We start from the raw sequence: 22,625 nt of genomic DNA, 5'->3' as shown, positions 1-22,625 counted from the left end.
CCAGTGAAAGCACAGAGGAACGCGCACCAAAACTCCAATCAACTAAATACGGATCAGCCCAGCAAAAGCACGCAGGAATGCGACCAAACTCCCCGTCTTCAATTAAGAGGTCTGTATAAAGCGTCTTCCGTTCCTCTGGTCGGTGTGCTAGCATGTATTGTCACCCTTCCTCCCTTTCCCGTCTCTGCTTCTCTCTGTCACCTATCCAGGCTACCCGGGGGATTTGCTCAAGCTGCTGCTCGGCCGTGATCCATGAGGACTCTCCGACACCCTCCGAGTCCATGCCCGGTAACTATACATGCACCGTTCACATCACCATTCTGAGCCTCCGCTAATCACAATCTCCTCCTCCCAGGACCCCAGGCCCAGCTCTGCTACCAGCCTACACCAACTGCCCCATGCTTGGCTCTGCTACCGGCCTACACCAACTGCCCCATGCTTGGCTCTGCTACCAGCCTCTACCACACTACCCATGCTTGGCTCTGCTACCAGCCTCTACCACACTGCATCAGGCTCGGCTCTGCTACCAGCCTCTACCACACTGCATCAGGCTCGGCTCTGCTACCAGCCTCTACCACCATCGGGGTTGGCTCTGCTACCAGCCCTGCTTCAATAAAAAACTATCTATTCAATTGATGGTGTGATTACTGAACTTGTGAACACGCAAATATTTTTTACATCGCTGCCCTAGTTTATGCTGTACAAGTGTAAGAACAAGTTGATCGTTTACATAATCTTCTCAAAGTACTATTGTGCAAAGCACCACAGCCAGTTCCAGAAGGCAAAGTCACATTTCAGACGAGGTGAACACAAATGGTTTGCCTGTAAGAAAATAGTCCCAAAACCTAAGAGGAAACGAAGTACAACTTTGTCCTTTGTACCTAAAGTAGGCACTTGTGTGTAAACATATTTTACTTTATCTATGTTAGATCTGTCTTCCCAATTCCAAATAAATAGTATAGGCTTGTTGCCAGCAGGAATGGAGAACTGTGAGGTAGAAGATTAACAGACGTGGCTGATAGGAGCTGAAGAGGCATTAACACACATCTCCAGCTCAGACTACACGGTCATAAAGTAGCAGCAGTCCTGCTGTGAGGTATATTGTGTGAATGACAACCCTCATTCACAATACCACACCTTGAAAGGATTACCATTCACAATCTTTCTTTGCAAGTTAACAATGAAAGGTCTTATTTATTTATTTAAATTGTGAGTAGTTGCCACAAAGTAGTTGAAGGGATAAACTGTATTGATACATCTACAATTGATGAACCTGATGGCACTGGCAGAACATTGAATGTGTGTGCATGTGTGGGTGTGGATAGGGTATTTGTTCTTGTTGTCTTAAACACATCATGACCAAAGTGCACAACCAAGGTTTAAGGCAATGACACCACTTTGAGTGATTATTGTAACCATGTACAGTATATTTTCTCAGGAATCATAAACTACTAGGTTAATGATTTCTCAGTAGACTCATGTAAATGAAAGTCTTAGTTACACAAAACTTAATACTAATGTGTACAATGCAAAGTTTTACAAAAAATCGGAGCTGCATTTCTTTCATTTCTTTATATTTTCTTTTCAAATGAATAATAAGCTTTTAAACTTTTGCCAGGTTTCAGCATAGATAGCCACTATATTTACATTGCTGAGTTTTCAGAAATGTAGAAGTACTCTTTCTTAAAGTAAGAATAATTTATTAATTATAACATGTATTCATTTTAGCATTCAATCATTCAAGCAACATACAGTAGTGCACATAAGTGCAGCAAATCATCAAGGATTAGAAGTACACAGCTGTAACGGTATTACAGTTGTTCATGCCAAGGAATAGTGTGTTACAAGACATTGTGTTAAAACATCGCAGCACAAATACGCACAGAAAATCACAAAAAGACCAATTACAATTACTTCCCTTTACAGTGCAATTTTTTCTCCATTAAAATCATCAAATATTCGGACACCTTTATCTTCAAACACAAAATTCCACCACCCTTACAGTGGCCTAGTCACTAATTCTCCTGAACCCAAATTCCAGTTAATATACAACAGATAAGGTTGACTGGCACAGACAGACATAAACACACCTCCTGCCTCATCCCTCCCCCTGACCGTGACAGTGCATAAAGTTACCTCCAGCTGGGGAAGAAAATACATTCAGCCTCGTTGCATCAGTACACAATCCCAACAGGCATTCTCTCTCACCTGCTTTTCAGGCTATCCATGCTAACCAGCGCCTGTGGGTGAACACCAGGCATAGCTATTGCAGTTATGCCATGCTACATCTACTAGTGACTGAGCTCCTCTCTGCCAAACACCTGCCACCCAACTGATAAGGATAAGTAGCTGCCTAATGTCCTCCTATCTACAATGAGATGAAAAGACTCCCTCAGCAGGAAAAAAAGAAGACGACAGCAAGACAAAAAAGAGGATTGGATAAGACAGCTTGAGAAGACGAGAAATAATAACAACAACATCAGCACCTCACCTTTCCATACCTAGACCACAACCAGAGGCCCCCGACAGGAGCGACAGAAGAATGGAAGCCAGGAAACAACTGTGTTCTCTGGCCCGCATGGTGCTCCCTGGCCTGGGCTTTGGTGTCACCTGCATGGGGGCCTACCTGACATCCCTCGAGAAATGGAACAGCCACATCCTCAACGTGATCCTGGCCTACATCCTCATCACCTGTGGCTTCCTCATGCTCCTCACAGGTGTCTTCTGGGCCATCTGCCACAACATGAGGAACAAGAGGCTGCTGCCAAACAGGAGGCACCCCGACACAAACGTCCACATCTACACAGTAGACAGGTACGTAGAGATCTCTCTGGATTGTGCTGGGGAAGGGCTTGCAGATGACAGGCCGCACACGGTCAAACAGTCAGTTAGAAAGGCAGTTCCACTTACAGTATGGCCTGAAGCGACGTGAAAAAGGGACGAATAGTGAGTTGTTCGTCTTAAAAGGGGTTGGTTTTGACATTGACAAGGTACCCTTCCGCGCAAGAAGGGTGAAGAAAATGGGAACTTGCACATTCCATGTCGAATAACATGAGGCTAAGATCGATTTGAAACATGAACAAATGCAAGCTTGTCACCAGCGTTAACATTTCTTTTTGGATGTAAACTGGGTACTGTCAAATTGTTTTTACATTCGACATTCTGTAAGTATTCTGTGTCTTTCCGCTCCTTCCAGACCCAGCTTCTACCCCCCCTCCTATGCCGAGTCCCAACACGCCTTCTCCCCCCGCCTCCCCGCGGTGACCCCTGACGAGGAAGCCCCCTCGCCCCTCCAGGCCCCTCCTCTCTACACCCTGAGCAGCTCTGACACCCCTGACGACAGCTTCAACCACGACCAGCCTCCTCCCTACTCAGAGACTGACCCCCGGGGCATGCTACACAGCAGGACCAGGGGGCTGGCTTACCCCACTGACGTCAGCGTTTCTGACTCGACACTGTTTCACACGTAATGCTCATCCCTGGACTATGGAGAGTACAAACTCACCCGGAAACAGTGGTTATATTCTGTCATGGGCCAGCACTCAGCCTGATGGGGCCAGTAGACTGTGGCTGTCAGGAGGGGAGGACTTGGCAGGTGTGTTCCGGATCAATCCCCTCCTGCTTGACCTCTGACCTCTCCGGTCCTGATTGGCTGGATCACAGGACTGGGTCTGGGGGATCTAGCAGAAGTAAATCACACACAGAGCAGACTGAAATGGGGATAGCTAATAGCCATAGAGACAGATAAAACTGGTTCACTTACTGGGGACCTTGAGCCACAGAGTGTGGGCTTATGTTGGATGAGGCACACCTAAGCAATGGTATCTGTCAGGCTGCCTGATAACGAGCATTCTTTTGAATGAGGTGTGTTGGAGCAGGGAAACATCTCCAACATACAGGACATTGGGTTCCAGGGTTGGAAACCAGTGGAAGGGACCCCTGAACCCGTGGCAGACATTCAGAAGCCCCCTGCTGGTAACAGCAGGAGTCAGGGACTAACCATAATTAGTCTCTCACTGTGAATTGTGCTCTTTACAAATAACGTACAAACTTGTTTAGACTTGTACTGTACTTACTGTAAGTCGCTCTGGATAAGAGCGTCTGCTAAATGACTAAATGTACTTTTGTTGTGTGAAGGGAAAATAACTGCTATAAAGTATGCTTACAGTGTTAACTCTCCAAGTCAACAAGTTTTATTGGTGTTGTAAAGGGAGAGCAAACATCAAGTCTGACATTTCAGTTAAACAGAACTAGAAGAGAGTTTCTTTGTGATGAAAAAAGTGTGCAGTTGGAGATGAACTGTTGTTGTGGAAAGACAATACAGTGCATTCAATTGAATGCAAGAAACAAGCAAGAGCTTGATCAAATCATATTCAGAATACTTTCAGAGTTTGATTGAGTTTTCTTGCCTTGGGTTTCCATTTTTGAGATATGACCAATGGCTTCCTTGAGCCAGGAAGGATCAACCAATCCCAATACTTATTTGAAAAGATACAATTGTAGTTGAACCCAAACTCTCCACTTTTTTAAAGTGTACAGTCTGGCTGTGTGTGTGTTGTGCAGAGGTTATGAGCGGGTTAAAGAGGCTATTAAACATTATACAACAGATTCCAGTGTCCAGAGTACATGACAGGGTGCAAAGCTGTCATTGTGGATCTGTGTACATCCATAAGGATGTCCAATTATGTGTAGTCCAGGTTAATGACTGCTATAAAGCTGTTATCAATGATGTTCTTCCTTCTCACAGTGGCAGTAAAATAACAAACTTGTGGGTTACTTTACCACGTCATCTACAGTATGGTGCTGTCATTGTGGACTTGGTTAAAACAACCAGTGTCTCAACCTTACGGTGCTGAAACAGCTGGAATGGATTGTACTAACTTGATTGTTAATTTTAACTTGGTACATTTTATTTTATGTTGCTTTCAATTTAAACTGGAAACATTTCCAATAGACCAAGATAAATAGCTGTAGTAAATTTCGAATTCCATCAGGAATTGGAACAAAATACAACTCATCAAAAAGGACAGGCATCCCTTCACACTCAAATGATAAGGGTTTATTTGGGTACAAAAACAAACTTAAATACAGCGTTAGCTTCCTCCGGACATGAAAAACAAACTAAGAACTGGCTAATTAAACAAAGTTAAAACAATGGTAGTGGTATCTCCTGTGGAAAAGACAGACCTTGAACTTTTCAACGATTCAGCCCATACCAACACTTAAAGCCTTTGTGAGTGTAACTTGGTAAAAGCAAACAGCTACTATATAATAACCAGTGGTTTCATCTAACAGGTTGGCATTTCACATTTAACTGGTCCCAACCACACGCAAAATGTATGTGGTTGGGACCAGCTACCGGCCATCAATCTCAGACAAAGATCTGTTTAATCTCAATGCCTTATCTTTTTCATATCATACATGAGAATTTTGACCGTTTTACTGTCTGATGTCAAACTTGGCGAGTGATTTTGGTTGCATTTTAAATGTTTACAGTTGAATTGAAGAGTTTGATAGAGATTATCTCAGTCTGTATTTGACATACAGTACATATTTAATGTGAGAGCTTGAGGTGTGTGTGAAGGAGTATGTTAATGAGTGTGCATGTGAGTTCAACATCCTAAAATGTGGTGGCATTTAATAAGGCCATGTAAAAAACTAAGTATAACAAAATAATGTATTCAAAAATGAATCCCTTCAACAATGAATCCCTTCGGTTCCCTCAATATGTGCCAGTAAACACAAGAAACAAGCGCTCATACACAATATCAACACACGGAGCGGAACTTGAATTCAGATCATTTCATACCATCAGCCCATAACAGGAGTCACTACTGACAGATGACTGAAAGGAAACAACATTATATCGATGAATGCTTTTATCCATGAATCTGATAATGATGCATATAATTCATGTGTCTCTCTAGGCACCATGTTTTTAAAGGATCCCATCCGACAGGAAAGGTCATTGGTGCAAAAAAAGACAAGGCAGGCTGATATTAGAGGGGACGCGACGAGCTTCTTGTCTGTGTGCACGTGTGTGTGGGTGCGTGTGCGCGTCGCAGCTCAGGTGATGACGGAGGGGCCGCGGCGTCCGCTCCTCTCGTGGACGTCAGAGATCTTGAGGGCGATGGCGATAAGAGGGCCCAACACCGCCTGACCACAAAACACACACAAACATCAAACTCCCGTCTTCTCAGTTCCACGGTGGACTATAATAATATAATACTACCTCATAAAAGGAAGTATTTACTTCAGAGTTAAAAGGAGCTGCACAGAGCTCTACTACAGAGGCTACACAAAGGAGATACATCAGGCTTGCACCAAACCACCACCACAACAGTCCTAGCCACAATCAGCTGCATTGAACAGCCAGTCAAACAAGATGTGATCTCAACCATTTCCTTGGAAAAAAACTGCACTAAAACCACATCAATGGTGTGTGATCATGTATAGAATGTCAGGTCCTAGGCACCTGACAGGACTGAGTCAATGTCGTTGACTCAACTACTTTTTCCGGTCAGATATACTTCAGAGATCGATGAGGGTTGAGATCAGAGATGTGCAGAATACGCTATCCAATAAATAGCCTGAATAAAATTGGTGTAACTGTGACCTGTTGTAGAATAATTTCATTACATCTGAAGAAATGCCTGATGAACTGTATACGTTTTGGTACAAAATCCAATTCTGTCCCAAGACATTCTTATTGAATGTTGGATGCATGGATTGAATTACTTGCACTGCATATTGTGTGTCATTCTACCTAAAACCTGCCTAAGACATACTTGTTAGGCACATTAACAATTCCAGACAAATATGTCAGACTTTCCGTTCATTGGAAGAAAAGTTACGAGTCCAACAACACACTTACGAATCAAAAGTCCACTGGTCAGCACATCATAAACACACCTGGCAAGGGTGCCCTCACCTAACTAACCGGGGGATATTTTATTGTACCATGGCTTGGCTAAAGTACACTATCTATCACTGACTGTTAAGTAGCATAACATCTATGTCAAACCCACACACACAGACACACACAAACACTTAAGTGCAACCCAATGTACCGTGTACTATGTAACTTGCAACTGTTACAGTAAGGGGTTTATAGGAATGACTCAGGGTTGTCCCTTGTTGTGCCTGTTTTTGAGCTGTCCACGATTGCAAAAAGATAAAGAGTTATGATCCTTGTGTCAGCACACTCAAACACAAATAAAACCCTGCTGAGACACCGTCTCACCCTCACCTGTCTCTCTGCTGTGCCTCTCGCCCTCACCTGTCTCTCTGCTGTGCCTCTCGCCCTCACCTGTCTCTCTGCTGTGCCTCTCGCCCTCACCTGTCTCTCTGCTGTGCCTCTCACCCTCACCTGTCTCTCTGCTGTGCCTCTCACCCTCACCTGTCTCTCTGCTGTGCCTCTCGCCCTCACCTGTCTCTCTGCTGTGCCTCTCACCCTCACCTGTCTCTCTGCTGTGCCTCTCGCCCTCACCTGCGTCTCTCTGCTGTGCCTCTCAGGGTCTCTCTCGAAGCTCTCGGCGTAGATCCGGATGGTGGCTCCGGCCCCGCCCCCACTCCCACTCAGACGGAAGATGAGGCGCGAGGCGTCGGTGAAGACGATACGGAGACCCTGCAGGAGAGGACGAGGAGAGCAACTGTGAAATCGGTCTCACAACATCACTGATAAACAAACGGATTCCAGTTTATATGTTGAAGAGATTTAAAGGATGAGTTGAGATTTCTTGTGACTTCTAAAAAGTTATCCTGGCTGTAACCTATACCTAAATCAACCTTGCTTTTCAGTGCTCGCCCTGGTCTGTCGATCGAATCTAATTCAGAACTCATACTCTAAGGTTTTGTAAATAGAGGTTGTGAGAAAAGTCACATTGAATCCAGATGCAGTAAGTATGCCTGTCCACTAGATGTCCCTGTAGCCACATAGAGTCTGGAAGAAACGATGCGGCACGTAGCTAGACCAAACTGATCATGTTGAAGTTGCCTGAGACTAACAACACACTCAGTGAGGCTAGACACGGACACCAACACAAAACATCTCCGTCTCTGTCTTTACCTCTGTTAACTGTTTTATCTCTCTATCTCTGTCAGGTTCCTTCTCCTGTGCACCTCTTGCTCTAAAGATCAATTATTTCTCTCTGTCTCTGTCTATCTTTTTCTTTATCACTCCCTAGATTTCGCTCTCTCAGACACTGGAGACCGCCTCGGACGCCTCGTCGGATATTGAACTTTAAGCACCCGCTCTCCCTCTTCCTCCTTCACGTATTCTTCCCTCCATCCTATTGCACTTGCCCCCCCCCCCTCTCTATATCTGTCTCTATATTTCACTGTCCTGTTTCTATTTCCTTCTCTCTTTTGCCTATGGTCATTCCCTCCCTTTTATTTTAATTTCTCTCTTTTCAATCCATACACCCATCCTCCACTCCAAATCTCTCTCCCAATCTCTCCCTCCCACTCTTCCATACTCTCTCTCTCTCTCTCTCTCTCTCTCTCTTTCTCTCTCTCTCACACTCTACTTCAGTTCCATTGTCTATCTGTCTGTCTGTCTTTCTGTCTTTCTGTCTTTCTGTCTTTCTGTCTTTCTGTGTGTCTGTCTATCTGTCTGTCTAACTATCTATCTATCTATCTATCTATCTATCTATCTATCTGTCTGTCTGTCTGTCTGTCTGTCTGTCTGTCTGTCTGAGTGAGAATGAATGAATGAATTCAGTAGGACTTCAAAGGCAGCCAAGGCTTATTTTGTAAATCCTCCCACCTTTCATCAGGCAACGTGCTCGTGTTAGTGTGTGTGTGTGTGTGTGTGTGTAACTGTTTGTGGGGAACAGCTGACAACGCTCCACCTCTTGCTGTCAGGCAGACGGGCAGACAGGCAGAGGGGAGAGAGACGACAGCTGACACAACCCCGTTCTGTGAGGAATGTCTGCTGTAATAATACACACCGGGAAAAATTATCGGTGCAGGATTTACTGAGTGTGTGTGTGTGTAAGAGGGGGGGGGGCTGTCACACAGCAGGGTGAGTCACTAACTAGTTGTCCCAGAGTGTCACTAACTGTCCCAGAGTGTGCTCACTATGCACCTCTGTCAGAGAGCAGAATGGAACTGACTCACCCCATAGACACACAAAACACACACACACGTACACACTCACACAGTGAAGTCCCCCAGAAAAGAACGCTGAAGTGAACACTTACACTCAGACATGTCAAGGCCCAGTATTTTGATGCATGTTTGCCATGTGTGTATGTGTGTGTTAGTCAATGCCTGTGTGTGTTCATGTACATTTTACTGCCTGAGTGTGTGTGTGTGTGTGTGTGTGTGTGTGCGTGTGTGTGTATGTGTGTGGTATAAGGTGGGGCTAGAGGCAGAAGAGCATCAACGTCATGGGAGAGTTTCCACACATTCCAGGACAGAAAAGAGGGAGTCAGCTGGGTTAACGTCACCGACAGGTTTAGGAATGGAGATGGGGAGAGGATAGAGGTATAAAGGAGGGAGGGACGGAGAGAGTAGGGAGGAGGGAAAGCGAGAGAGTAGGAAGAGAGGAGGGAGGGAGGTGAAAAGGGTCTGTAGAATGGAGAGGTTTGTCGACAACAAGCAATAGTGTGTTTCACTGTATATGAGTTGAAAGAGAGAGAGGGAGAGAGAGAGAGAGTTTCTGTTTACATTCCACATCAGTGGATTGTATGTAATACACAACATCTGTACTGTAGCCCTGTATCCTGGTGATGCTGAACTATAATGTAACTAGAAGTCTTGATACACATCTTAAATAAGTCTGTTGAACTGTGTGTAAGTGTGTGAGAGAGATGGAGGGAGAGAGAGAGAGAGAGAGAGAGAGAGAGAGGTAGAGAGAGAGAGAGAGAGAGAGAGAGGAAGGATACAGACAGTGTCATGGCCAAAAATGGAACCTTACTCTGAACACATGCCTTAATGGGTGGTCTGGGTGGAGAGCATATGTATATGCATGTTTGTGTGTGAGAGAGTGTGTGTGAGAGTGTGTGTGAGAGTGTGTGTGTGCAAGAGAGAGAAAGAGAGAGAGATACTATATGTCATACAAGTCAACTGTAATTGACCAATGTCCTTTTCGCGACTCTCTGATCTGCTTTCATCACCTTTCGATCCATCCTACCTTTTTATTTTCTTTCCTTTCTATTCTTCTCCCCCCCCCCCTTCACCCATGTCCTCTCTCCCGTTCTGACCTGGTTCCGGTAGACGGTACCATCCACGGGGTCGATGTACTCAAAGTTATCAGCCCGCTCCACACTGTAGACGTTGTTCCCCACAGCAAACTTCTGGCTGGGGAAGGCCTTGTCTGAGATCACCCCCTCCAGGTCTCTCATCAGGTGGTAGGCCGTCCTGGGATCCAGGCCCTCATAGTCAAACCTGGAAAGACACACACACACACGCGCAGGGTGAGCCCAGATAGACAAAGGTGTACCACACACGCGCGCACACACACACGTGCACAAACATATACCCTATTTATGTCAAACCTGTTAGCGATTGTGAACTAAAGTGTCTTTCTCCCCTGACCGACCCTGAAGGGACTAAAGAGATCATGTTCTCGGTCGTCACAGTCATGTCCATTACAGCGTTGTGGTAATCCTCTAGTCCTTAAACTCTCCCTGTCTGCTGTGGGAAGGCTGAGGTAAAGTCTATCTCTCTCTCTCCAGAGGGAGCAGCTATAATAAGACCTGTGGGGCAGGGGGTGGGGGGTGGGGGGTGAGGAGGAGAAGGCATAAGGGACACTTCTGGCTGAGTAGGGGAAGGGGCGTAGGGGAGGGCGGTGGGGGATTTGGAACACAGAGGACTCATCATTCAAAGTATCCCCTTGGGGTTGAACAAAATTGGAGTTCATGAAGTTTATGAAACGACGAAAGCTGTCAAATACAATTATTGGGATGGATGGATGACGGAGGGAGAGATGGATGGATGGATGACGGAGGGAGAGATGGATGGATGGATGACGGAGGGAGAGATGGATGGATGGATGACGGAGGGAGAGATGGATGGATGGATGACGGAGGGAGAGATGGATGGATGGATGACGGAGGGAGAGATGGATGGACGGTAGAAGGAGCTGATGGATGACCTGCAGAAGTAATTGCGTCCCAGCTTGGCCCAGTGTTCCTTGACAATCTCCTCCACGCCCTGTTTCCTGGCAGCCATGATGGACAGCCACACCAGCACAGACCACAAGCCGTCCTTCTCCCGGATGTGGTCTGAACCTGTGGACGGGTGTAAAAGAGAGAAAAAGAGAGGAGATTAGGAGAGGAGAGGCGGTGTAAACACGGGTCCTAACATCAACACGGAAGGGCTGGGTATAGGTTGTGGTCTGAATCATGAGAGGGGTGCAGTGTGTCATCCTGAGGGCCTCTCCTGTACAGTCCAATGGATAGATCACCTTCTACTGTGATCCATCATTAGATCCATACTGTAGATATAGACATGCATCTCCAGCTACGTGTACAGCTCTCTATTGCTCTTGTCCCTACCATCTCTTTCTTTCTTTCTTTCAGTCTCTATCTCTGTCTTTCTTTTGCACTCACTCACCAACTCACTCACGAACACTCTCTCTTTCTGTTTTTCTCCCTGTGTTCTCTTTATCTCTCTATCTTTTCCCTTTTCAGTCACTCGCTCTCTCTCTTTCTGTCTTTCTTTATCTCTTCTCTGTCTCTCTCTGTCTTTTTTCTCTTCAGTAGAAAGGAGGGCGATGAGCATCGTGATCAGGAGTTAGCAGTCTGTGTCCTGTGTGGAGGTCAGTCAGTCTGGCTCCAGAACTAGAACAGAGGCACAGCTGTTGGAAATAAGACAGTTGCTGATATCTAATCTTCCTATCTTGAATGTGCGCACACACATACACACACACACACACACACACAGAGAGAGAGACACACACACACTCACACAAAGGAAAAATAGAAGCCATGTCAGCTATCTGTTTTAATTCAGCCACATTTCCATTCTGGAAATGTGGCTGAAACGTGTTCCAGAACTGATCAGATAATATCTCTCACCATCTTCTCTGTTCTTTGTGCAACTCTATCCCAACAGCAGAAGATCAGATTGCTAATCAATACAAGTTTGTGTTTAATGTTGAGTAACTCCACTCATGTCCAGCCCTCAGGCCGCGCGAGAGCCAGAGAAATGGGAGTCAGCCTTGTGTATGACAGAGAGAGCGAGGGCGGAACACAAGCAGAAAACGGACATGAATTATACTTCCGAACTCCCCCCTCTCTGTCTCTCTCTCTCTCCCCCTCTCTGTCTCTCTCTCCCTCTGTCTCATTGCTCCGTTTCTGGCCTTAAAAGGGTCTACCGCGTCCCACGGCACCCCCCCCCCCCGGTTCTCTCTCCGTCGTTTTGGCTCCATCTCTCCGTCTTCTCAGTCGACTTCGCAGACGGCCGCTGCTCCGCTTCGCTCCTAGGCCGCTCCGCTCTCCGTTTCGCCCGCACCCTCCCCTCTTTCTAGTTGGCTGTTCTGGTTCCCTTTCGGGATCCCCTCTCCCACTCCCTGCATCAGGCTCACCCTCTCCCACTCCCTGCATCAGGCTCACCCTCTCCCACTCCCTGCATCAGGCTCACCCTCTCCCACTCCCTGCATCAGGCTCACCCTCTCCCACTCCCTGCATCAGGCTCACCCTCTCCCACTCCCTGCATCAGGCTCACCCTCTTCCCATTTGTAAATCCAACAGAGCCGGAGAGAGGCTATAGGGGATATGGGTCAAAGGGGAAATCGTTGTGGAAATAACGTGCCGAAGAGAGGTAGGATTAGGAACAGAAAGAGAGGGAGGAGCAGGGGAGAGGGACAGAGACAGAGAGGAAGTGAGAGAGTGACGGAACGCGAGCGCGAGAGAGAGAGGAGGAAAGAGAGAGAGAGCGAGCGAGATCGAAAAGGAGCGAGAGAGCGAAAGAGAGAGACGGAAAGAGAGAGAGGGAGAGAGAGAGAGAAAAAGATCATCTGTGTCTAAGAGCAGCTGCCAGTGGCAACCTTGCATGCAAACAGTGTGTTCTGGTGATTCAAGGAGCACCTCTCTCCTTTTATAGCAGAAGTATGGGGATTATTTAGACACACACACACAATCCACCACAGACCTCCAATGTATTAGACTGGGTTGACTAGGGTAGACAAACAGTATGATGTATTCTAAGCTTTCTGTACTGATTCTAAATGGATTATGGAGTCCCTAATAAGGACCATAAGTTTCGGATATATTTCCCACAGGTGTGTGTGTGTTGCTCACCTGTTCCGAAGCTTTCCTCTCCACACAGAGAACATCTACCGGAGTCCATCAGATTCCCAAAGAACCTCCAGCCTGCCGGAGTCTCGTACAGCGCCACCTTCAGGACCTTGGCTACCCTGCACCCAGAAAGAGCGAGAGAGAGAAACAGAGGAAGAGACAGAGAGAGAGAGGGAGGGGGGGGGAGAGAAAGAAAGAAAAGTGAGCAATGACTTACATAACAGACAGGTTTGGCTTACAAATGATAGACTGACCTTTGGGATGTAACTAAGCAGAGGCTGCTGTGAGCTGCCATCCTCTCATTCTTAATATGGCAAAAGCAGCAGAAACCAAGGGAGTTAACCTTCTAGCTAATGTTTGGTTTGGGAATGATCCATGTTAACACACACACACACACAGGGAGACACAGTGAGAGAGAAAGAGCGAGAGAGAGAGAGACAGAGAGAGAGAGAGAGAGAGAGAGAGAGAGAGAGAGAGAGAGAGAGAGAGAGAGAGAGAGAGAGAGAGAGAGAGAGAGAGAGAGAGAGAGAGAGAGAGAGAGAAAGAAAGAAAGAAAGAAAGAAAGAGAGAATATATGGGAGGTTGAGGTAGGAGAGGGGGTCTGCTGGGTGTTGGGAGGTGCTGTTAGCGACCGTCCGTAAACATGCAGTGCCAGGCTACAGCTGTTGATAGGACAGAGCAGATAACTAAATGAGAGTAAACACTTTTACCCCTCTAGAGGACGATCAGCGCTGGAACGGAACGCTGGCATTCCGACTAGAGAACGGAAACTCTGACCTTTAGCACTGCTGCTGACGTTCGGATCGCCTCTCCGAGGCCAACACAAGCACCGGGCCTGGAAAACGTTCCCACAACGTCGTGGAGATGCTCGGGCAACGTTGTTTGTTGTTGGACTGCATCGTAACAACGCACATTCGTAACGTTCACATCAGCTGTAGCCTCACTGCAACTTGACAACAACACACACACACACACAACAATCCCTTTGGGATTTCTCAAACTGAGGGGACACACAAACACTCGCACACGCACGCGCACTCACATAAAAGCAAGTTCAAAGCATTCCGACACTGCCTGATTGTCTCGCTTTGTAGCTCTCTTTGTTGCAGGTACTTGAGGTGAACAATGCAGAAATACAGCAGCTCTTGAGAGTGACCAGATACAACTACAAGAGGGTTCATGTCCAAAACACATGAACGCACTGCCTAACTACAGCCGGTAATTCATGTTACAAAATTCTTTGATCTATATTGAAATCAAGTATCCACTTTTTATTTATATTATGTTAGTTAGCTAGCCAGTATTTCATCCAAAGAAAACACTTTGAAAGAAGCTAATTCAATGTCTTTCCAGAAGTCAACACTGCTCACCTCGCCGTATCGGCATTATAACAGCAATGATAACATTTGCTTCTAAACAACAGTATACCCAAAGAGCATAGTTGTGAATTGCCAATTGAAAGGTTGTCCAGCAAGTAAGTCCTCATTTGCGGATGCCTATATTTATATCTCACAAGATCCAGTGTGCCAGCTCAACATGGCCGAAAGGCACCGCTCATCCATGGGGTCGGAAACGGACACTTGCAAAATTATAACTTTGTGCAGTGCCCGATTTCCAAGCTAATCATTCCCCCCCAAAAAACACAATGAAACTTGAAAAGACAGACAGAAAACACACACAGATTATTCGCATTATAGTATAGATAAAACGGACTAGAAGTAAGCTAGCTACGTTTAAGTGTGCATCTGAGCGGCTACCGTATGTTCTTCTGTCTATCCAAGTTTTCCTCAGAATCTATCTGCTCGTTTAAATTCCCTCATGACATAGTTGAAGCACTTGGATAAACAATACACACACACACTACACACTCAAGCACACCACACACTCGAAGCACACAAGCACACACTCAAACATACACATAGACTGTACACACTGATGTACACACATGCACACAAAAGAAAACAACCACTCTCCCAGCAGCTTGTGCCAGAAGAGAGATGTTGGCAAAAGAGTGTAGATGGAGGCGCCTGGGGAACTATCGAGCACTTCCCCCCATAGTGGTGGGGTCTGTGTATAGTCCTCATTATTGAAGTTCACTACTCCCTCACAATAAACAGTTTTACAAACAACGTTGTCCTATGGAAAAAACATATATTATGACTTAAGTAGTAGCCTAATAATAACAAGCCTAATAATCTATGTTCATGGAAATGGGACCAGATAGATATTCGTAGTGCTTATGTGTGTGTGGGGTGTACAGAGAGGTGGGGGGATTCAGAAAGTGAGCTCTTCTCTCCTCCCCTCCCCTCCCCTCCCCTCCTCTCCCCTCTTCTCCCCTCCCCTCCCCTCCCCTCCCCTCCCCTCCCCTCCCCTCCTCACTTGAATGGTCAAAGGAGAGGCAGATGTTTCCTCTCTCACAGATCCCTTTCCACCTTCCCAGCCCCCCTGCAATGTCTGCCGCCTCACCCTCCAAAACACACACACACTCCAACTCTGGCCAGCCAGAGGTGAGAGATATAGCACCTCTTTGTCTGTTTTCCAACAAAACATGGTCAATCTCTGGCTTCCTGCTCCAAAAAACAATCCTGCTCCAACCTGACAGACACACAGACACAGAAAAGCTATACAGTGTCTCCTACACATTCATCCGACGTCACATGAGTGCTCATTCCCTACACACACTACGCTGTCAGATGTCTTTGAGCTCCCTATCCCTGTGTCACTGGCTTCGCATAAACACATGGAACAGGACCTCGGCACAGTCTAAACACAGCACACACACACACACAAAACAGAGGCTAGCACTCCTAAAAAGGTCTATTGCTGGAATAAGGCCATTATCCAACACTCAATGCTTCGAGGCAAGGCTTCAGCACTCTCTGAGGGCTGGGTTCTGGTTCTAAAACCCTGCTCTGCTCTGCACACACACCAACCCTAACCAGCCAGGAGAAAAGGCCATATTGTACAGGAAGGGACTCTTCTTCAGAGGACATCTGTTCTGCAGTTCAGAAGGTTGTACGCTAACGTACAGCATAGATGATCTGCAGGAGGAGTCACATTTGATCAGAACCTACACTATCAGGGTCAGTGGAGTACACCAAAGTGTTCATGTGTGTGTATACATGGGTGTGTGTGCGTGTGTCTGTAAGTGTTCTTGGTTTCCTCTGGTGTTTATGTATTAGTGGAGATCTTATATGACCTTGTTGTGCAGTCGGACCCGTGACAGTCATGTTTTCAGAAGTGTGTGTTGGAACAGGAGATGCAGTCATAGGAAATGCTATCAGAGTGGCCCTTACAGTTCCAGAATTATACGACACAGCCTAGGGCGTTGGGCTACGTGATGTAAGTGTGTGTGTGTGTGTGTGTGTGCATGGCTGGGAGCGGGTGGGTGGGGCAGACTATGTGTGTGTGTGTGTGTGTGTGTGTGTGCGTGTGTGTGTGTGTGTGTGTGTGTGTGTGTGTGTGTGTGTGTGTGTGTGTGTGTGTGTGTACACAATTATCATGACAGTGTATCTTTCATCCATCTCAACAATAGCAATGTGACACCCAGCAAGTTCAGGTTTAGGAGTGAGGTCATTTCCTGGATGGCTGAAGTTACTAACTCCCTGCTCTAGGTCATTTATAACCCCACTTTTGGCCAATCACAGAGCTACTTACAAAACACTGGTTGGAGTTCATATGAAAACAATGAACTTTAAAGTGTTCACTGTAAAATGATTACATAAGATCCTGTTTGGGCTTTTTCAAAAACCTAACTTCTTAATTAAGTATTAATGAAAAGAAACTATGTATTAACCGTCTACTAGGGAACAGAAACACTTTTTTTTTACATGTTCAAAAGTCTGTCTACCTGAAGTAAACAAACGATGCTGCTGTAAGGAGCATGCTCATGTACATATGCTCTGTAGTCCTGACTGCACTCCACATTTCTCTCACTCAGCACTACTCTGGTCCAATATTACAGGGCTTAGTACAGCCCATATTTATAGGTAATGACTGCTGTGTTTGTAGGCGCATGTGTGTGTGTGTACGTGTGTGAGTGTGCGAGTGTGCGTGCTCATAAGGTTATTCATAGTGGGTGAGTCTACTCATACTGCAGGGAGTGGGCGGGCTGGGTTAGGAGGAGAGGAGGGTCAAGAGAGAGTGGGAGAGTCTTTGTGTGTGTGTGTGTGTGTGTGTGTGTGTGTGTGTGTGTGTGTGTGTGTGTGTGTGTGTGTGTGTGTGTGTGTGTGTGTGTGTGTGTGTGTGTGTGTGTGTGTGTGTGTGTGTGTGTGTGTGTGTGGGGAGTCAGATGGCTGAGCGGTGAGGGAGTCGGGCTAGTAATCTGAAGGTTGCCAGTTCGATTCCCGGTCATGCCTACTGACATTGTGTCCTTGGGAAAGTCACTTCACCCTACTTGCCTCGGGGGAATGTCCCTGTACTTACTGTAAGTCGCTCTGGATAAGAGCGTCTGCTAAATGACTAAATGTAAATGTAAATGTGTATGCATTTACCTGTCCAAGGCAGTGCTGGTGGCCATACTCCTGGCAAAACCCCTGAGACCCAGCTGTCTGAAGTAGGGGATGCTAGACAGGTTGGCGGCCATGACAGCCACAGAGTCAGATGGGTTCACATAGAAGCCGTTCTGACCCAGGATCATGTACCGGTCCTGCCAGCACAATAACATATACACAGTTTAAAGCCTGCATCAATTACAAAGTGTCATGATATTGAAATGTCATTCAAAGTAACCTAGGTTCATTTAATTTGGCTTTACTGGTGGAACTTACAGTGGAACAATTGGAACCAATTTTTTTATTGCAGTGAGTTTGAGACATCAAATGCATCTGCAACTATCTTATAGCATTCCCAAGTAGTAATTGGGGGTGCTTGCTTGTGGCAAGGGCCCAACCTTTGTAATCTCACATATATATTTATTTATTATTATTATTTTCCCACCCCTAAGGATCCCTCAATATAAGGTCTACATAGACAACGTGGCTGTCAAAATGTTCGTCTTGGTCACGATTGCATTGCTTGTATTGGGATTTACGTTCCGTTGCACGGTTTAGGCTTAAATTACGTTTTTGTGGCGAAAGGTTAAGCTAACGGTGGCTAACTTGCTAGCCACAGTCACTGACATCACTAACGTCACAAACACACGCATGACTACCTGTAGTCATAGGTATAAACTGACAAAGTTGAATGCCCTTTTCCGTACTTACACTGTGGATAGCCGATCACACGAGTCTTCAGACCAGGGATGTTGTTACTTTCAAGAATCGCTCACTGTAAACTAATTTTAAAGTGAGCGACTCTAACCACCAGTTAAAGTTAAAACTATGCAGTTCCGATCTTTGAGCCGCTGCATTTTCTATATGCACTATTTGTATGTCGCTGTTTGCCATAGTTCATTCATTCATGCCTGTATCCCTGCATTTGAAAGTCAATGAATGAATTCACTCATTGACTCACTCAATCACCCGCTGTCCCACTCACTCCTTCATACTGTAGATTCATTGTTTTACCCCGTCCGCGTCAAACGCAGCCCCGAAGCCAAAGTCCCCGCTCTTCATGGCCTCGACCAACGGGGCGGCGCAGGTGAGGTTGGGCTCTGGAGGCCGGCCCCCAAAGTCCTCCAGAGGGACGCAGTTGACGGCAGAGTTGGCCGGGGCCCCCAGCTCATCGCACAGCACCCTCCGCACATATGGACCCATCACTAAGAGGAGAACAGGGATCACCTGACTCATCACACACGCCATATCGAATCATCTCGGTGAGATCCGTCCTTTTACATTGACATTTTTGTCATTTAGCAGACACTCTTATCCAGAGCGACTTACAGTAAGTACGGGGACATTCCCCCCGAGGCAAGTAGGGTGAAGTGCCTTGCCCAAGGACACAACGTCATTTGGCACGGCTGGGAATCGAACTGGCAACCTTCAGATTACTAGCCCGATTCCCTAACCGCTCAGCCACCTGACTCCCCGGTCCTTACCTCCGTTCATGGCGTCTATGCGTATTTTGAGCTGCTCCGAGCCAGTCAGAAGTTCCTTGATGGCGCCAAAGTCGAAGACGGTTCGAAGTAGGTTGAGATACACCTCCACTGAGTCGACAATCTCCACTGAGAACAAAGGGACGCACTCCAGATGAGTGCACACGCCCAGGATTTGTTTGGTTATGTCTGAGAAGTGTGTGTGTGTGTGTGTATGTGTGTGTGTGTGTGTGTGTGTGCCCACCTCTAAAGGGTTTAAACTTGTTCTCCAGGTCAAAGTCGTGGCGTCCCAGTCTGGAGAGGTCGATGCGGAGGTCGGGGCAGATGGCGTACTCCTCCAAGGTTCTGCTCACCTGGTGGATTCTCTCCATCACTGTGTCCGGAGACGGGCCTATCAGGGATAAGGACACGGTCACCGTGACGACACCACCACTTCCACTCAACTAAGCCATTAAAACCCCCAAAACAAGTTGTGTCGTGTCATCGTTTGATACAATCACAGTAGCTGACATTATTTTCCTCATGGCACTACATGCTTGTTTGTCTTTCAACTATTACATCTCACTCCACTACTCATGCTTTGAAAAATGTATTTCCTATATCAGATTAGTGTGGCCAAGTAAAAGCAATTGCTTTTCTTTTTTTCAAAAGTGTTTATGTGTGAGCTCATGTTAAACAGCAAGCATACAGAACAGGCCCTTGCTGGCCCCAGAGAAACAGCAGGGTGGAGTTTTGAGACAGAGGGGGGCAGAGATGGCCAGGAAAGGCTCTATTTATAACTGTTGACATGCATGAGATTCCACAGCCAATCCCCAAGGAGATGGATGGGGATGATGATGAGGGAGAACTGAGAATATCGGAATGTCATTAGTTCAGAGGGATGTCATGGATGGGCTCTTCTGGGAAGTCTCTCGACTCAGTCCACAAATCATCAATCAGATTGTGTGCTCACTTGTCAATGATTCAGTTTGATTATGTTCAATTACCTGTAATTCTTTTCTATTCTATTTGTTCACGTCATATCACATAAAATGTCAATCTTTCAAACAGAGAATCATAGATTACAGTGAAAAGTGAACACCTAAACGGAGATTTACTGAGGGGCAGTAATCTAATCCTCACCTCCATTTGCCACATTGAATTTAACCCCAAAATCTCCCCCTGGGCCTCCTGGATTGTGACTGGCTGTAAGAATGATTCCACCAATGGCCTTGATCTTCCTGATGATGCAGGACACTGCTGGGGTAGACAGAAGGCCATTGTGACCAATCACCAGTCGACCAATCTGGAAGACGAGAAAAAATGTGCAAGATGTCAATCAGGAAGTCTTTTCTGTATCAGGTTGCTGTGCTTTTTGTGATTTGTTAAAAAAAAAAAAATAAGTGTGAAATGCAGGTGTCTCTCTCTCATGCTATATATCAAAGGGTCGTTTTACACTTCTAATGAGAGCAATATAAGAGTGGCAACTTTCATCTTTGTAGAATTATGTTTCTCATGTTCTTCTCTGAGCATCTCGATTATTCTAAATAAAAGTGTCCTCACTTGGGAGGAATTTTCTCCTCTGCTGCTGACGTACTCAGCTGACAAAAAAAATCTATCTGAGGGAGTGAGAGCGAGAGAGAGAGAGGGGGGGTGAGGGGGAGAGGGAGGGAGAGAGAGAAACTATACAGTCTGGCAACACAGGCTTAATGTTCTTAACAGTTTGTATTGCAATCTTTGGCTCAGTGCCAGTTGAAAGGGTATCCCTCAAGCATCCAGCCAGAGGTCAGGGAGAGAGGGAGAGAGAGCGGGGAGGCAAGCGGCGCGTGGACAGGAAAGGAGTGAAGGATGGATGTAGCTGCAGATAAGGCAGGCAGGGGACATTTGGCTGGACCAACAGAAAAACATCTCTTCACAAAACAAATGATATTCCCTTCAGATTTTCCTTTAAGGTTTTGCCAAGTGTGTTCAGTAAAATAAAGACCCTTCCTTCTCTTTTCTTACAGAGTCTCTAGCTGTCACACACACCCACGGTTGCCAATATAACTCGAAAAACTTTCAGGAACTGACTTTTACAGCATCTAATGTTTGGGACTTTTCTTACCCCGTTTGCTGCCGCCATCTGCACTATGACCTCAGTGGCCGCCCGGCTGAAGTATCGTCCGTCACTGCCAACCACCATTGTGCATCCCTGCCTGTCCCGCAAGTCGATGGACGACAGCACGCTCTGAATATAGTTCTGCAAGTAGTTCTTCTTGCCCTCAAAAACGGCTGTCTTCCGTCGCAGTCCGTTTGTACCGGGCCGTTGGTCATCGAACGGTGTAGTCTGAACCGTCAAGACGGGGATGGGGTTCGTCTCCATCCTCCTTAGAAGCCGCCGATGCGCGTCAGTAGTGTATACCCGGTATTCCTGTCTTACTTACTGGTCGATTCAGAGATGCGGAGCCGAATGAACGTTTTACGCAAAGACTTGGGCCTTGTTATAGTGACGTGAGGTTAAAAGTCTGAAGATATCCTCTAGACAGCCAGAAGTAAAAGTGCACTCTCAGTCCTCAGAAATTTTCACCGAGATGGGTAATTTTGCCGTCAAGAATGTGCCTTGCTTCGTAAACTACTTTTCAGTCAGCAGTATTGTTACATTACCTTGCTGTAAAAACAGAGGTCTACTCAAACGCTCAGCCAGATCTGGTCTAGCCTGTGGTTGACAGCTCACGCAAGACCGATCTCTGCACAAGGACAAAAATCAGGGAGGGCCGAAAGCCCCTATATCAGCTGGCCCTTGAGCCAAAAATAGCCTTTGGAGTGCAGCGAGAATTGTGTCGGGTCTGGACTGTAACGGGACGCTCCTTGTGTCTGTTGATACTTATCGGTCTGTTAAAACCACTGTCACTGTCAGCGCCTTTATAGCATACCCCAGCCTACTCGTTACGATGTGCTTGAGCTTAACTGACAGGCTGTAGAATAAGACACGCTGAATCAGACATTGGTAGCCTTCAAATTATGTTTTTATGAGCTCTTAAAAACAATTGCATTGCCAATGCTATTTAATACAAAAAAAAGAAAAAATTAACACACAGAATATAGTCCAAATGACACGAAATGTGGGCTCTGTTGATCCTACTTGAAACTAAATCCATTTAAAGCAGCACCTCGACTACCGTCGAGGTGCTGCTTTGTGTGACGGTAGTGTGACGGTAAATGCAAAACATTTTTCATGATGTTCGCTGTTAATATAAAGTAAAGTAGGTCGACAGCGCAACCGTGTGTTACAATCAAAGCACAACCGAATCATTAACATAGGCCAACAATTATAGGCAATTGGCTGGCTATTTATTTGTCTGCAGTTGATGTGATACACGTTTTATTTTGCTGGAATTCCAGAACCCTTTAGGGCAAAATCTTCGAGCCCCTCGAGTAAGCTACTT

The 22,625-nt window shown here is 46.2% G+C and overlaps 2 protein-coding genes across 2 annotated transcripts; one reads left to right on the top strand and one right to left on the bottom strand.

The window, feature by feature from the left end:
- The first annotated feature begins 2,542 nt into the window (after positions 1 to 2,542).
- Positions 2,543 to 3,470, top strand: LOC134014922 (transmembrane protein 252-like). The gene is made up of 2 exons (XM_062454103.1): positions 2,543 to 2,814; positions 3,197 to 3,470. Exons 1-2 carry the CDS (start codon positions 2,543 to 2,545, stop codon positions 3,468 to 3,470), a joined length of 546 nt encoding a protein of 181 aa, XP_062310087.1.
- Positions 3,471 to 5,025: 1,555 nt separating this feature from the next.
- Positions 5,026 to 22,040, bottom strand: pgm5 (phosphoglucomutase 5). The gene is made up of 11 exons (XM_062454538.1): positions 21,305 to 22,040; positions 20,344 to 20,506; positions 19,466 to 19,612; positions 19,225 to 19,350; positions 18,755 to 18,945; positions 17,741 to 17,895; positions 13,251 to 13,366; positions 11,102 to 11,237; positions 10,209 to 10,392; positions 7,490 to 7,627; positions 5,026 to 6,156 (listed from the first exon to the last, which is right to left on the bottom strand). The coding sequence occupies exons 1-11, from the start codon at positions 21,560 to 21,562 to the stop codon at positions 6,067 to 6,069; spliced, it is 1,704 nt and encodes a 567-aa protein (XP_062310522.1). The 5' UTR covers positions 21,563 to 22,040; the 3' UTR covers positions 5,026 to 6,066.
- Positions 22,041 to 22,625: the final 585 nt, after the last annotated feature.

Source organism: Osmerus eperlanus, chromosome 28 (assembly GCF_963692335.1).
Source record: "Osmerus eperlanus chromosome 28, fOsmEpe2.1, whole genome shotgun sequence".
NCBI lineage: Eukaryota > Metazoa > Chordata > Actinopteri > Osmeriformes > Osmeridae > Osmerus > Osmerus eperlanus.
This window is presented reverse-complemented; position numbering and strand designations above follow the sequence as displayed.

Coding starts and splice junctions, on each gene's coding strand:
- LOC134014922 (XM_062454103.1), top strand. CDS start 2,543: ATGGAAGCCAGGAAACAACTGTGTTCTCTGGCCCGCATGGTGCTCCCT. Junction 2,815..3,196: donor CACATCTACACAGTAGACAG/GTACGTAGAGAT, acceptor CGCTCCTTCCAG/ACCCAGCTTCTACCCCCCCT.
- pgm5 (XM_062454538.1), bottom strand. CDS start 21,562: ATGGAGACGAACCCCATCCCCGTCTTGACGGTTCAGACTACACCGTTC. Junction 20,507..21,304: donor AGATGGCGGCAGCAAACGGG/GTAAGAAAAGTC, acceptor CTCGTCTTCCAG/ATTGGTCGACTGGTGATTGG. Junction 13,367..17,740: donor ACCAGCACTGCCTTGGACAG/GTAAATGCATAC, acceptor TTCTGGGTGCAG/GGTAGCCAAGGTCCTGAAGG.